This window comes from Paramacrobiotus metropolitanus, unplaced genomic scaffold, assembly GCF_019649055.1.
Source record: "Paramacrobiotus metropolitanus isolate TYO unplaced genomic scaffold, Prichtersi_v1.0 Parri_scaffold0000003, whole genome shotgun sequence".
Classification (NCBI taxonomy): Eukaryota; Metazoa; Tardigrada; class Eutardigrada; order Parachela; family Macrobiotidae; genus Paramacrobiotus; species Paramacrobiotus metropolitanus.
Window position 1 is genome coordinate 2,085,835 of NW_026570223.1, and position 13,314 is coordinate 2,099,148.

The window sequence follows — 13,314 nt, forward strand, 5'->3', positions numbered from 1 at the left end:
ATGAGTGCTCGTACAGCTATGAATTCTGAAAACAAAAAAATGTCGCTAGAAGTCAAATGCACGGATGCACGACAGTAGCCGCGCTCTCATGGACTAGGGCGTCAAGAGTAAACTCTAGGCTTATGAACTCACTGCTTTTGGACGTTTTGAAAATATTTGGTACATGTCAAATTCTTTGTTCGAGTTATTCTTACCTCACAAAATGTGATGAGAACTGTTGTAGATTTGCTGGATCGTAATTTCTTTAGTTTCCCATTTTTTGAGAAAATCACCTAGCCATTGTTTGGTTGCCTGAAAGCCTTGAACTCCCTATCAACGGTAGAGGTAAGAAATAAGCACAAACGTTTTGCAGTTATGAGTTATACAATACTTTCATGGGCCAGCAATGTGCGTTTGTTTACCTGCCTAATTACACAGACATAAGACATTAACATGGGTTTTAAAACCTTGTTTTAAGATTTTTTTTTTCCAGAGATTTTAAAATATGCACGTTTACTTTCAGTAGTTTTTGGCAGAAACTGAAGTACAACGGCTGTTGGAATTTTTCAGGTCCATAATTCTGGGCACAATCGCGAACTGTGTCCTGATTCATCTACAAGTGATTTTTTATGCAACTGACAATGTTCTCCGTCCTGCTTTCCCGACTTGTCATGTGAGTAATAATTTTGTGGCCTGGTTACTTAAAATTCTTGATGATTTATGGGGAAACAACTGGGCTGACTGGCGAACATGTTAAAATAGTTCAGCATGTGAAGTTTGATGATTTTCAGTTTACGTTACTTTTCTAAACGTGCATTCCACAGATAGGCAAAGTTAGTGAAAATCTTTCGTCGTGTCATCTGCCATCATATTACCAGGGGTTGTTTTTGATGTGGTTTTCCGTTGTTTTTAAGGGATGCGAATTTTTTTGTTGAAAGACGACAGGTGTCATCAGCTCTGCTGTGCTCTTTGGTGATTGGCTCTGTTTATGTTATTTCGGCATGAAATCCCGAACGGCTGAAATAAAGTCAGAATGATACTCGTATTTATGTATATAGATATGTTAGGCAGTAGTTTGAACACCGCCGCGTGATGCTGTCAGGATATTAGAGTGAGATCTGACGTTTTAGAGTATTCCAGTATTCGTACATCTGTAGTTTTGCACGTTAATATTTCTTTTTTTAGCACGTAAATTTGCCCTTCGTGTTAGAGGTACTTATTTCCTTTGAAAATGAATAGTTATCCAATTTTGTGAATATTTTGCTGTGCTGGTAGAAATTTTTTGACGAATGATATTATCATTATATTATAATTACATTTAATATGGTTTAATACATTGCGACGCAGCGCAAAGGAAGCTTGTGTTCTTTAGGTGTTACAGTATCTTATCCGTATTAGTGAGATCACAGATATAACATGATAATAATAAATAATTGTTGATTGTCGCTCTAGTCATTACTTACTTATCTGTATTCCTTGCAATTGTTTATTGTTGAAAAACACGTTTGTGTCAAGATTAACATGACGTTATTCATGGTGGCCCTGATTAAGTAATTTTTTTTAAACCGTGCATAATAAAATCGTAATTGAGTGGCTTTTTTATACGACTACATACATAACATAACGGTCATAACCTGCTTCAGTATTTGAACTTGAGCCCTTGGTCAGGCAGCACTTAAGTATTTTTCTTCGTGATGTATTTCAGAATCTTAAATAACGGCACGATAATGTTCAGTTTGAATTTTAATGTTTGCAATACAAAATTCTTGATATTATATCGAATACTGTTTTGAAATGAAAAACGTGCCATTTAATTCATAACGGTTTAGTCACTTTGATGACCTTAATTAAAGAAAGTGAAAATGAAAAGATGACATTTGAATTTATGCTGACCAGTGAGGAATGATGAAGTAAAGCGCGTTTAATGAACTACCAGTAAATGATTAGGTTCCATGAATTATGATCAGCGTTCAAATTAGTCACGGGATGCTGTTCGTGACGAAGAGGATCGATTTTTTACTCATCCGGTCGTCCGTGAGAAAATCGCAGGTTCTTGACTAGAGCACGCTTGAAGTTGACTCCAGATTTCTAATTGTGAGTGTTGTGTCCTTGTGTTTCTTCGTGGTTGCTTTTGTTTCGTCAGTCTCTAACTTTCTCGATCAAGTATTTTGATTTGCATTTTATCGAACCAGTTCTAGCTTATTTATCCAGACAGGTTACTCAACCCACAGCACCATAGTACTCCGCTTTTTGTGCATTGATTAGCGTATTCATCTAATTGGTTTTTCATTCTAGTTAGACTACAGTCTACGGTGTCTGTTTAAATATATGTACCTGGCAACTAAAGGGATGTTTGAGAAAAATCTGTCAACGTCATCGAATATTTTAATGGCATATTTATGCGCGGTATCCTTTGCGAGCTAATCGTATTCGTGTCGTAACACTTTATTTATTCATGTTCGGAGTTATGGAAATATGCATTCATCTCTTTTGCACGTAAATATGACGCTTATTTTTGTAATTCCCGTTTCCGCATTGACATTCCTGTGTCAGTTACAAAGTGTTTGATTTTTTGTGAAACGGATTACCAGTTCGCACACAAGCACGTTTTTGTACGACTTGGCGTGTGCTGCGCGGAGTTTTTTTGCCTCCTACATCATGAGATTGAGACGCGTCTGAATCGGATGACTTCCTCGGTGAAATTTGGTTCGCAGATGTGATTAACATTTTTGTTTTAAGAGCTGGAGGCAGTTTTGACACTTAGGGAACGATATTCAGGGTGGTTTCGTGTTTCGTTCTTATACAGAAACTCATTCCCACAGCTGATAATGGCTGCGAACGCCGCCATTCGCCGGAGGAATTAAACATGCATTTTTGCACAATTTATTTTTAGTTCCGACCGCACAGTCCCCTTCTGACTTGGCAACCGCGTGAATGTAACATCCATTTTTAATACGGTCTGCAGATGTTTTATCGGTCTATTAAAAAAAAACCCGTCCTCAGTTCCAAATGTGTGCATGTAGACGGCATTGATCTGTTTTAACGTTGCTCTCGTCAGTATATAAACCCGTCGGATGCGTTGTATCGTTTGTCCTGGTGAAGAGGACCATACTCTTCGGCGGCGACGATGGGTTTCATGATGCTGTTGTATTTTGTGGTTAGATTGTGCCTGGGGATTCTGTACCCGGCCTACGCATCGTATAAGGCCATCCGGAACAAATCGCCGAAAGACTATGTCAAATGGATGATGTACTGGGTGGTGTTCTCGCTGTTTCTGGCCTTCGAAACCTTCACGGATATTTTCCTGGCGTTCTGGTGAGTGGGATTTGCGCATTTATGCGGAACGGTAGTTATTCGAACGTTTTATTGCTTTGGGAGTAGCGAGTGAATAACTGCTTCCGGTCCACCGTTGCATGTTTTGGGGACTGCTTTTGCTCGGGCTTTATTTGATTTGGGCAATAATGATTTTATTTAGTCGCAGACGCGATTATTTTCAGGTAACTTATTTTAATTGCTACTCACGCATTTTATCATAATGCTTGTGTAATTTTACACCCTATTCAGATGTGTTGTTCAGCTTACTCCCGCTTTGATAATGTTTTTCAAAACATTTTGTAGTTTGTACTGCTTAAAATTGTTTGTTCTAAATCTGTAATATGATTGCTGACTAACCGTGTCAACATGTAGCGGCCGTCTTAATGCATTTACCGACGGGATTATTATTTTCAGTATTCGATGAAATTTACATACCACATAAGGAAAATCGCTGTGAGCTTTGATCGATAACGTTTATTACGCTGACGGTAAATTTCAACAACGGTCGCGCAGCACGTGATGGACCGTGTTAATAGTTTGCTTACCTCGTGCGATCTGCATGGCAGTTCAGCCAAAAAAGTCGTAATTACGGCGGTAACTATTGCAGCTTTGTTTTCGATTGGTACTTGTCATGGTCATCATCAGGCTTTAGCCGAACTTCGTGTCAGCCTAAATACACATAACACATTCCCTAAAAGACATAGTATTAAATTTCTTAATAATTTTCTTAATTCTTAATAAATAGTATTTCTTAATAAACGGATATTTTCTTCGGGAGCGACAGATTTTGATTTACTTGTAGGAGTTGACTCACAAGTCAGTTGAGTATCGTTCTGTTCTCTGCGTTCAGTTTTGTTACAGATTGCTGATCGCGTAATGAAATTACCAGTGTTGGGTCAGTTTCAAGATTAATATTGGGAGGATCTTAGGATTCCCAAACACGTTATGTTAATTCTTGTGGTCTCTTGTATTTCCCATAGATTATAAGTTTACGTTACATACAATCATAACTGAAGTATTTCCTGTTTTGAATACTACTATATAATGTACTCATTGGTCACTGAAATATTTTTGACACTGCTTTTATTCCTTGAACTGCGGTTTTTCAAGTTGAATTGCAGTATTGGGACTAGTACCGCTAATCCCCATACGGGATCAGTTGTTGTTGGCTAACAATAAGTTGCTAACCTTTCTGCAGAATCCGACTTTGGACCTGTTTAATACATATTGTTTCTGTCAGAGTTTTTGGTATTCACTGAAAATGCGGAAATTTTTACCTATATTATATCTCGAGCCGGAAGCCGACATTCTAGAAACAAAAGTGGTTGTTTTTATGCAGGTTTCCATTCTACTATGAAATTAAGATTCTCATTGTGCTCTGGCTGATGCTACCGGCCACTCGCGGATCCAGCATTCTCTACCGGAAGTTTGTCCACCCGATGTTGACCCAGCATGAGGAGGAACTGGACACGTACATTGAACGCGCCAAAACGGACGGCTATGCTGTGTTCCGTGAATTGTCCGGCGTCGCTCTGCAGTATCTGGCCACTTTTGTCGTTCGCGCCACTGCCATGCTGCAGACCGTCGCACACCGCAGTACCTCGAATCTCCGCCAGCCGCAGTCTGTCGCCTCCGTGAAGACCGATGTGAGTGTGACGGAAACCATCACCACCGAGGAAGTGACGACGGGGGTGCGCACACGCCGTGGTCAGCGCAATGTAAACGTGGTCAACGTCGATTGAGAGACACGGAGCAAAGGAAGACTGCAGATATTGTGCCTTGACAGTTTTGATCTGGGGACGGTTGTAACGGAGTTGGTTTCATCTGTTTTAACCTCTTCTTTTTGATATCGTTTCCGTTTGTGATGGTATTCCAGGAATGTCTGTTGGGTGGTATGTACAGAAGGCGGATTTTGGTGTCGGGGTTGACTTGTTCTGGCAGGTTATCGTTGTTACAGTGCCGAGCGACGGCGTTATGATTAATCAGCGGTTCGTTTTTTGTTCCTATTCCAGTGATTATTGTAATTACCAAAGGGATTTGTTCGCGTAATCACTGTATTTACCAGTTTTATGCCAATAAACTTCGTGCGTTCTGACTTACCATTTGTCGTTTTTTTTGTCCGAGATTTGTATAATAATCGTGTATTGGATAATTTTCAAGGAAACTTAAGGGTTAATCGCGTACAACACAAGAAAGTGCAGTTTTGCACTCACTGCACTTATTTCCCGTAAAGAGATCGAAAAAGTAGAAGAATTTTTAAAAATCCGGAAGTTTTTACAATTGAAATGTCACAGAATCACAAAAAAATGCCCATGAAATGACACAAGTGCATACAAAATAAACAAACTAGAAAGGAATTATTTCAACGGAGTCAGTTTTTCCCCGAAGGATTATTATTGTTGATCTTCAGGTTGGCCGTTCGATTGTGCAGTTCATAAGCCGACTGCAGGGTGTCGTTAATTATTCGCATATCCCTTTCCACACTCCTGGACCAATTCTCCACGTCGCCCAGCTCCTTGAGAGCACCGTTGAACTGGTCAGCGATCTGAAGCCACTGGTGCGTTTGCTGGGTAAACCGGTTAACTTTCAGCTGGAGGGATTTGGCTTCGGCATCAATTCGCCGCTGATTTACATAAGCTTGTGCAACGCTACGAAACAATTTTTCTGTAACAAATATGTTTTATAATTTATCCATAAATACAAAGTACAAAAATAATGCATTGGCAACCATTGCATTTTCCTCACTTACGATGCGTTCAAACTCTGGACAAGTGTTCTGGTTAGTTTATCAGCGGATTCCATAGCTTCTTTCCGTTTCCGTTCTACCGATCGACAAAAAAAACGCGCCAAAATCTTCTGAGATCATACTCGTTTAATTCGCTGATCGCAGTATTTTTTCATCAATAATACTTATTCGGTTATTCAAATTAAATGTGACTTTAATTCTTAAACCAAGATTGTGAATCGGGAAGAAAGAAGTCATAAAAAACAATTTCCGAAGATATTTCTGAAATTGTAATAATATCAAAGTCTTAAACATAAGCACTACTAACTCTCTGCAATTTAAGTGGTTTGAACTTTGAGTAACAAAACTAAAACAAACCACAAATCAAATGCAGGAGAACAGCTATCACTATCAGAATTCACTTACCACAAACTTCTTTGCGATGTTTCTGCCTGGCCTGGTGATCCTTCAGAATACTGCTCAGCATTTTTGCGTTCTAGGTCGTCTGACTAACGTCTTTCGTAAGACAAAACTCGTACAAAAAGAACAGAATTTCCAAATCTACAACTTTTCCGGAGAAATTGGTCTGATAATAATAAAGCAGTGGCAGTGGATACCTTTTACAAGTTCACACTTGTCACTTCGCGTTGTTCAGCAGAGTCTACCAAAGAACAGTTAACATATAAGCGGAAACTGGCAAAGAGTTTTTTAAAGCTTCGGGAATTGCAAAGAACCTGAAAGACATAACTAATTAGAATCCAAGAACAAATTTGGTAGAAATTACTCTAGGAGATGGAAGCCAGCGAAGCCAAACATAAAGTTAACATGTGTTTAGATTTGGGATCTACATGGAATCATGGTGTCACCGTCACGGCCGTGCTCACGTTCATAAGATGTGTGCCGCCGTTCGTTATCAATTTGTGGCGAAAATTGCGCATTCTCTGTATCCGGTGATCTACTACTGTCTGATTTGAAAATAAAAATATTCCAGCCAAGCAGAAAATTATTTTTATTTTTAACGTTCTGACGTTCCAGTTCGAAATGTTTTATAAAAGCAGGAGGTTTGCTCGTCCCGGTCCTACTGCTGCCTTTTGAATCGTTTTGATGTTATCCTTGTTAATATTATTATGAATTTTTCTTTTTGCAGCATTGCGTGTTCGTGCGAAAATTTGGTAGCCATTGTTCCAGGCTTTCATTTTTGATTGGGAATCCCAGATCCTGGAGCAGTGAATCGTCGATACATTCTCGAAGATTTAGATTTAGTGGAGTTTTGTCTACAGTAAATTCTGGTCTCGTGTAATCTGGCTGTGCAGACCTGGTAGTTGTTGAAGCGACTCTCGCGGTCAGCGTGGATATTCGAAAATGACGCTGATGACATTTTTCGGTTGTGCCATCACGGCATTTGGACCAGCACTGTCCTTCTTCGTCATCATCATCGCTCGGGATCCTATTAGGGTGATCATTGTCATCGCCTCGTAAGTTGGAACAACGACACAGTTCTGCCTCCTACTTGGTTTGCTAGATTCTGCAGCCGTAATAAATGATAATGTATGGCAGGAACTAGCCGTAATAATCGTGCTAGTTCCTGCCAGCCAGTGATCTATTTATTTTGTGACTGCACTGCGGCATTTTACTGTGGACTAATTTCTAACGTTGGTTGATTCTGAGTGTTTCAGGGGATTTTACTGGCTTCTGTCCCTTCTCCTGTCCTCGGGATTGTGGATGGCAGTGGTTCCTCTGCGGAACCAGCTGGCATTTGGCCTAGTTTTTTCTGTCCTGCTGCAAGAACTGTTTCGTTTTGCCTTTTACAAGACCATGAGGTAAGTAGCTCAATGTAACTTTAGCACTAGCAGCTTTAGCTGATGCGTGATGATGCGAAAAATTTTATTTGGTTGGAAATAAAGATAGAAGTATCGAATTTAGGGAAATATAACCGTCGTAGTAATTGCAGTAGTTGAGAGCTACGCCTAATTGCATAAAGCATTTGTATAAACGAACAGTTTAATATTATGTGATGCTTGAAAATGGAAAAGTAATTTTGACGTTTTTTTGAAATCAGAATTATTATTATCCACCTACGATTGCTGAAAGGCGATGTACTACCAGGCTTTGGGGATGTCTGTTTGGTTAATTTTTGCAATTTTGTACTCTTTCTGCTTTGAATTTGTTGAGATTGTCGTTGCCCATCATCCATTTGTGTTGCATAGTTTGTTTAGAGTGCCAGTCAAGTTATAAACGTATTTGATGTTTTTCTCTGCAGGAAAGCTGAAAAAGGCCTTCAAATGGTCAGTGACGATGAAATGTACAAAGACCACAATGTGGCCCAGGCGCGACTCGTCCTTGCACTGGGTAAATTAGACCTGCGCTAGGTGCTATACCTTTTTTGATTTTTTATAACGTAGCTTTAATAATTCGTTTTTCCATTGCTTGAGCGGCATAATTACAGTGTTTCGCTTTCTGCACAACACTAGATAGTATCGTATTTACGAGTTCTTGTTCGTCCCATTTGGGAAAGAGCTGAATAAACGGCACCTTTGGTTTGTTGCAGTTTCCGGTTTCGGATATGGCTTAATAAGCGGTGCGTTTGCTTTGATCAACGTGCTAGCTGATATTTGGGGTCCTGGAACGTTGGGATTGTTGGGACGTGGCGATCACTATTTCTTTTTCACATCCGGTATACAAAAATTTTTGTTCCATACGTCGGTCGATCATTGTTACGAAACGTGTTTATTATGTTTGCAGCTTATCTGACGATGTGCATAATTTTTCTCCACACCTGCTGGAGCGTGATTTTCTTCTACGCCTGTGATAAGCGAAAATATCATCTGATCCTGATGGTTGTTGTATCGCATATGTTGATCTCCTGCTTGGTGAGGTTTTAGTTTGTGGCTATATTTCAGACTCACGCTGCTATTGTACTGTGGGGAAATACGTAGTCCTTAAGGCTTTGCTTTAGCGCTTTTATCTTCTGAATCCTCATTTTACGAGTATTATTTCTGTTTTTTTACTACGTTAGGTAATGCAGTGTTTGTAGAAATTACAGTTATCCTATCTGTTTAGTCATACTGATTGTGAGCGCAGTATGTGAATACTGAATGGTTAGGAATTTCTAAAAATAGTTGTGCAAACTGTACTGTATTGTGTAAAAATCCTTTTCAAACTACCATAATAAATTTTGTTTATCCTGAGACAGTTTACGAGTACTTGGCAAGTCTCATGAATCTTAGAAGAATCTGAGTGAAATTAGAAGAATCTTAGTGTACCGGTCTATAATATTGCTTTCCCTTCCAGGAGCGAAGACAATCTAGCCTAACAGGCAGCGAGCGCTGATCAATTTCCGTGTTTTTTTTCGGATTATGTAGTAATTACTTGATTCGAGTTTATTCTATGATCGCACGTGCACAGAATTAATCATTTATCAGTTGTAAGCATTATTCCTTCTTTGCAGACATTGATCAATGCGCAAAAATTGTATGCCGCCAGCCTGGTGCCCGTAACATTGATAATGCTAGCAGTTGCCGTGACGGCTTTTTTCCTCGCTGGAGGATCCCTGCGGAACTGGCGAAGTTTATTCAAGAGATCAGCCAGTCGTTCCCTGACTGCGGGCACCGTGAACGGCGATGGAAATGCCCGTACCACGGTGATCACTTGAATACTTTCTATGTAGTAAAACTGTCAGTTAATTGTTCCGTTGTATGTTGATCTCGATTGTTACATTTTTGAAAACGTTTTATCGTTTTTTGATTTTACTTTCGGTATAATGTTTAGCATCATTTTTATATATCCCGGCGACAAGTGCAGGCACACAGCTCTTCGTCCAGTCGTTTTATTGGTTTTTCGGTTTCCTTATACTACTTTCAGCCCAGCTATTTTTGCAGTTATTTTTTTATAAAAAAATAAAACAAATTGGGTGTATATTGGGCCCACTATCGGCATTCGAACAGGAACTGAGATGGTAAGGAGGCAAAATAACTGGAGCTTATTAATACGGTATGACACTTGCACAATGCTGGAATACGAATAGTGTAAAAAGAAAAACAAGTCGAACAATTAACAATCCAGAAATCATCTGTATAACAAAGCTGGGTACAGTCTGTCACACTTGAGGCAACTGGTTGGAAACAGGATGAGGCATCACCGGATCTTCCCCCATATCTTGCAACAGACCATTCACATGGTTCAAAACGATAGGGTCATAACTGAAAAAGCAACACACGGTCTTCGAGGGAATCAAACAGTTCTGCTAGGACCGAGGACGTAATCCGCTTCGATTCCCCGCTTTGTTCAAGCAAAGCTACAAATCTGTTGAAAATTGCTTCCTGTGATTCATTTGTACTGTTTCAGTTTATCTACATGCAAGTTTAACAAATCAATTGTACTCGTACTGTAATTGTTATAAATCAAATCCAGCAGGTTGAAAGTCGAAATATTATGTATATTTCAGGTAAAAGTTAAAACCCAAAACATTTCACAACTCAAAATTTAATAATAATTTGAAATATGTTATCGAACTGCGACGGCAGCAAAAACAGTAACGAATCCCACTAAATGTGAAGGCTAACGTGTAACTGGTAAGCGGTAACTGATTAACTTTTTAGGGAATCAAGTTTGGATTAACTTTTAAGGGAAGTCACAAGTCAGTTTGCAACTCTGCATCGTACCTGCATCCGTAGAACTTCACGTTTGATAGAATCTTCGACCAACATTCCAACTGATCCGGGGTATACTGATTCTGACTGCCGTAATGCAGAAGGAACTTCTTTCGAAATATCCACTGGATCTTGGTTTCGTGCTTCGACCGGAAAGTATCCACGTTATTTTGTGTGATGCTGTCAGGAACCTCCTGATCTTGAACAAGGGCAGGATCGTAATCCATCATGCAGTTTCTGCTGCGCTTCTGTTCTCGGCATACATACTAACGCGCCATTGCCGCTGTCTCTCTCGGCCGCTTTAAATTATTGCAGCTTAATTTTTGTCGACCAGCAGTGCTTTCAAAGTCAAACAAGTTCGCAATATGACAAAGCCTCGCAAAAATCGCGAAAATTTAACGACATCAGTTCAGTGTAAACGGCTTCCAAACTTTGACCGAGGCCGGAAGTTCCATCAGAGGTTCAGAGCTTGTGCTTCTTTACCACGCCCCGAAACGTAAGGCAAAAGCTCTGAATGGTTACACATGGATAACCGCACTCTACGGCAGTCAATGAATGTGTAAAATGCGTAAATCACATAGACCGGTAGACATCCGAAAGGCGAAAACGCAAACCGTCAAACGCCAAAAAAATCAGTCTCGAATATTGCACTCGTAGTTGTAGAGAATCCTCTAGTGCTATTCTGTGCGAATACTTGATTCATAATTTTTTTGTTACCTCATAGACATTGGCGGCAAAGCCAATATTAGCAGTTGGTTCATATCCCGCAAGCAGCGATTTCCTTTGGTTATTTGTTTTTAACAAGATGCATGGAGAGCTTCCCAACGGAGGTACTAGTAATGGACTGCCTGCCAAGCGCTTGGAACACTCACGGGCACATCACGAGCCGGGCAATGATGTAATTATTGTTGGGATTGCAGGGTAACTTCGCGATTTTTCGCTATTCTATTGGTTTTCCTGGACACTCAATGTTATTTGACGCTTGATTCCGAATGAATTTCGTATAACAGAGCAACGAATGCCGGAAAAACCACTGTAGCGCGGCGGCTTTTGGAAGAATTTCCGAGATCTGCGGTCGTCCATCAGGACGATTTTTTTCGGGTACTCCGTACTTACTGTCTGTATGCGTAATCGTACTTCGTAGCTCCTGGTGGCATACGGGAAAATATGTCTTAATTGTGATGATTATTTTCCAGAGTGTTGATGATCCAGCCCATGAGCATGTTGTGGAAATTAATCATCACAACTGGGATAGTAAGTGTGCTAACACCTAATGCGAAATGAACTCTAATACTTCTATGTTTAATGGTTGCATAGTTCTTTAAAACCCGAAATATTTTTCTGTTATTAACGTGAGATTAAAATTCTGTACGAGTATATCTGTTTTTATGTTTTATGACGTTATTTTTTCGTAACTGAGCTGGGAACTGATTGAAAACAGATTATTGATAACGGCGACCAACTTTTGTTTGTGTGAAGAAATATTCGCTCAAACAGCGTGCGTTATCAGATAACACAGTCGGTAGCTTCACTCTGGCTGGTCAGTGTGATCCAACTGGATTTTGCTCTATCGTACATCGCGTTATAATAGTTTGTAAATTATTGTAAACATTGCCTATTAAATGGTGCGCAGTTTGCTCTGGCATCAGTAATGATAATAAAAATAAAAATAGCGTATTTTTTGCGGACAGTTTTATTTTTCTGATTTCGTTGCAGCCATATCAGCCGTTGATTTCGAACGAATGCTGCAGTCTGTTAAGGAAAATTACACCGTTTTACTGGAGAAAAATACTAGACCAGTCGGTGCGGATTCACGGCCGAGACTGCTAATCCTGGAAGGAATTTTGATTTTCAATGTGCCGCAGTTAGCATGCCTGCTGGACCGGAAATACCTCATTACTTTGACCAAAGAAGAATGCCGACGACGCCGGTTAACTCGCAACTACGATCCGGCTGATGTTCCCGGATATTTCGATCTTGTTGTGTGGCCGATGTACGAAAAGTTTCTAGCGCAGTTGCAGGGAACAACTGATATCGGTGAGAAAGAACTCTTCGCGAAGGTGGCAGTTTTTTCTGTCACATATGAATATTTCAAGAGTTTATTAAACGTTTTCTTTTTCCGGCGATAGCGAATCTTTACAATATAACTTCGATTTTAAACTCCATGACACATTGTTGGTCTTTTCAGAGTATTTTGACGGAAATGACGCTTCGGAGCGCACTGTGCAAGTTATCGTATCGGATTTACTTAACCTCTACCGGGAGCGGCTTCGAAATACGCCACCTTCTGAAGAATCACCCGTGTTAAAGAATTATTCAGTCGGCAAAATTCCCCGAAACCCGTCTGGTGATGCATCCGTTCCTGTTGTATAAATGTTGATAGAATTGCTGTGGTGTGTTTCCATGTTGGTTTTGGACCATTTTAGAGAATACTCTATCTCGTTATTAACTTATTTTATCCTTTATATATATGGAAATGTTTCAACAGTTTGCGAGGATGCATGTTTTACATCCGAGTTGCTTTTAATTCGATTTCCATGGGATTCTGGCTGTACCAGTCTGCTTGTGCGTTACAGCTTCCGGTTGTGGTGGGTGGCATGAAATAAAGTACAAGAATCTCATCACGATTTTCTTATCTTAACTTAA

The 13,314-nt window shown here is 39.9% G+C and overlaps 5 protein-coding genes across 5 annotated transcripts; 3 read left to right on the top strand and 2 right to left on the bottom strand.

Annotated features, from left to right (window-relative positions):
* Nucleotides 1-159: 159 nt before the first annotated feature.
* On the top strand, nucleotides 160-5,389 carry LOC129594374 (receptor expression-enhancing protein 4-like). Its single transcript, XM_055491052.1, has 4 exons — nucleotides 160-324; nucleotides 550-652; nucleotides 3,142-3,294; nucleotides 4,634-5,389. The coding sequence occupies exons 2-4, from the start codon at nucleotides 609-611 to the stop codon at nucleotides 5,034-5,036; spliced, it is 600 nt and encodes a 199-aa protein (XP_055347027.1). The 5' UTR covers nucleotides 160-324; nucleotides 550-608; the 3' UTR covers nucleotides 5,037-5,389.
* Nucleotides 5,339-6,827, bottom strand: LOC129594382 (biogenesis of lysosome-related organelles complex 1 subunit 1-like). The gene is made up of 3 exons (XM_055491063.1): nucleotides 6,446-6,827; nucleotides 6,044-6,116; nucleotides 5,339-5,942 (listed from the first exon to the last, which is right to left on the bottom strand). The coding sequence occupies exons 1-3, from the start codon at nucleotides 6,504-6,506 to the stop codon at nucleotides 5,666-5,668; spliced, it is 411 nt and encodes a 136-aa protein (XP_055347038.1). The 5' UTR covers nucleotides 6,507-6,827; the 3' UTR covers nucleotides 5,339-5,665.
* Nucleotides 6,828-7,022: 195 nt separating this feature from the next.
* LOC129592742 (gamma-secretase subunit Aph-1-like) lies at nucleotides 7,023-9,936 on the top strand. Its single transcript, XM_055488858.1, has 6 exons — nucleotides 7,023-7,494; nucleotides 7,696-7,839; nucleotides 8,280-8,368; nucleotides 8,568-8,693; nucleotides 8,762-8,889; nucleotides 9,468-9,936. Exons 1-6 carry the CDS (start codon nucleotides 7,382-7,384, stop codon nucleotides 9,669-9,671), a joined length of 804 nt encoding a protein of 267 aa, XP_055344833.1. The 5' UTR covers nucleotides 7,023-7,381; the 3' UTR covers nucleotides 9,672-9,936.
* Nucleotides 9,830-11,110, bottom strand: LOC129592751 (uncharacterized). Its single transcript, XM_055488868.1, has 2 exons — nucleotides 10,681-11,110; nucleotides 9,830-10,218 (listed from the first exon to the last, which is right to left on the bottom strand). The coding sequence occupies exons 1-2, from the start codon at nucleotides 10,896-10,898 to the stop codon at nucleotides 10,116-10,118; spliced, it is 321 nt and encodes a 106-aa protein (XP_055344843.1). The 5' UTR covers nucleotides 10,899-11,110; the 3' UTR covers nucleotides 9,830-10,115.
* A 171-nt stretch (nucleotides 11,111-11,281) lies between these two features.
* LOC129598236 (nicotinamide riboside kinase 2-like) lies at nucleotides 11,282-13,270 on the top strand. Its single transcript, XM_055496061.1, has 5 exons — nucleotides 11,282-11,589; nucleotides 11,679-11,769; nucleotides 11,865-11,922; nucleotides 12,385-12,705; nucleotides 12,857-13,270. Exons 1-5 carry the CDS (start codon nucleotides 11,474-11,476, stop codon nucleotides 13,039-13,041), a joined length of 771 nt encoding a protein of 256 aa, XP_055352036.1. The 5' UTR covers nucleotides 11,282-11,473; the 3' UTR covers nucleotides 13,042-13,270.
* Nucleotides 13,271-13,314: the final 44 nt, after the last annotated feature.

Excerpts from the sequence above, each read along its gene's own strand:
- LOC129594374 (XM_055491052.1), top strand. The coding sequence starts at position 609 with ATGCAACTGACAATGTTCTCCGTCCTGCTTTCCCGACTTGTCAT. Across the intron at positions 653-3,141 it reads CTGCTTTCCCGACTTGTCAT|ATTGTGCCTGGGGATTCTGT; the intron begins GTGAGTAATAAT and ends TTTTGTGGTTAG. Across the intron at positions 3,295-4,633 it reads GATATTTTCCTGGCGTTCTG|GTTTCCATTCTACTATGAAA; the intron begins GTGAGTGGGATT and ends GTTTTTATGCAG.
- LOC129594382 (XM_055491063.1), bottom strand. The coding sequence starts at position 6,506 with ATGCTGAGCAGTATTCTGAAGGATCACCAGGCCAGGCAGAAACATCGC. Across the intron at positions 6,117-6,445 it reads ACATCGCAAAGAAGTTTGTG|AACGGAAACGGAAAGAAGCT; the intron begins GTAAGTGAATTC and ends GTCGATCGGTAG. Across the intron at positions 5,943-6,043 it reads GTCCAGAGTTTGAACGCATC|CGTTGCACAAGCTTATGTAA; the intron begins GTAAGTGAGGAA and ends ATTGTTTCGTAG.
- LOC129592742 (XM_055488858.1), top strand. The coding sequence starts at position 7,382 with ATGACGCTGATGACATTTTTCGGTTGTGCCATCACGGCATTTGGACCA. Across the intron at positions 8,694-8,761 it reads CTATTTCTTTTTCACATCCG|CTTATCTGACGATGTGCATA; the intron begins GTATACAAAAAT and ends TTATGTTTGCAG. Across the intron at positions 8,890-9,467 it reads ATATGTTGATCTCCTGCTTG|ACATTGATCAATGCGCAAAA; the intron begins GTGAGGTTTTAG and ends CCTTCTTTGCAG.
- LOC129592751 (XM_055488868.1), bottom strand. The coding sequence starts at position 10,898 with ATGATGGATTACGATCCTGCCCTTGTTCAAGATCAGGAGGTTCCTGAC. Across the intron at positions 10,219-10,680 it reads GTGAAGTTCTACGGATGCAG|TTATGACCCTATCGTTTTGA; the intron begins GTACGATGCAGA and ends TTGCTTTTTCAG.
- LOC129598236 (XM_055496061.1), top strand. The coding sequence starts at position 11,474 with ATGCATGGAGAGCTTCCCAACGGAGGTACTAGTAATGGACTGCCTGCC. Across the intron at positions 11,590-11,678 it reads ATTATTGTTGGGATTGCAGG|AGCAACGAATGCCGGAAAAA; the intron begins GTAACTTCGCGA and ends TTCGTATAACAG. Across the intron at positions 12,706-12,856 it reads GCAGGGAACAACTGATATCG|AGTATTTTGACGGAAATGAC; the intron begins GTGAGAAAGAAC and ends TGGTCTTTTCAG.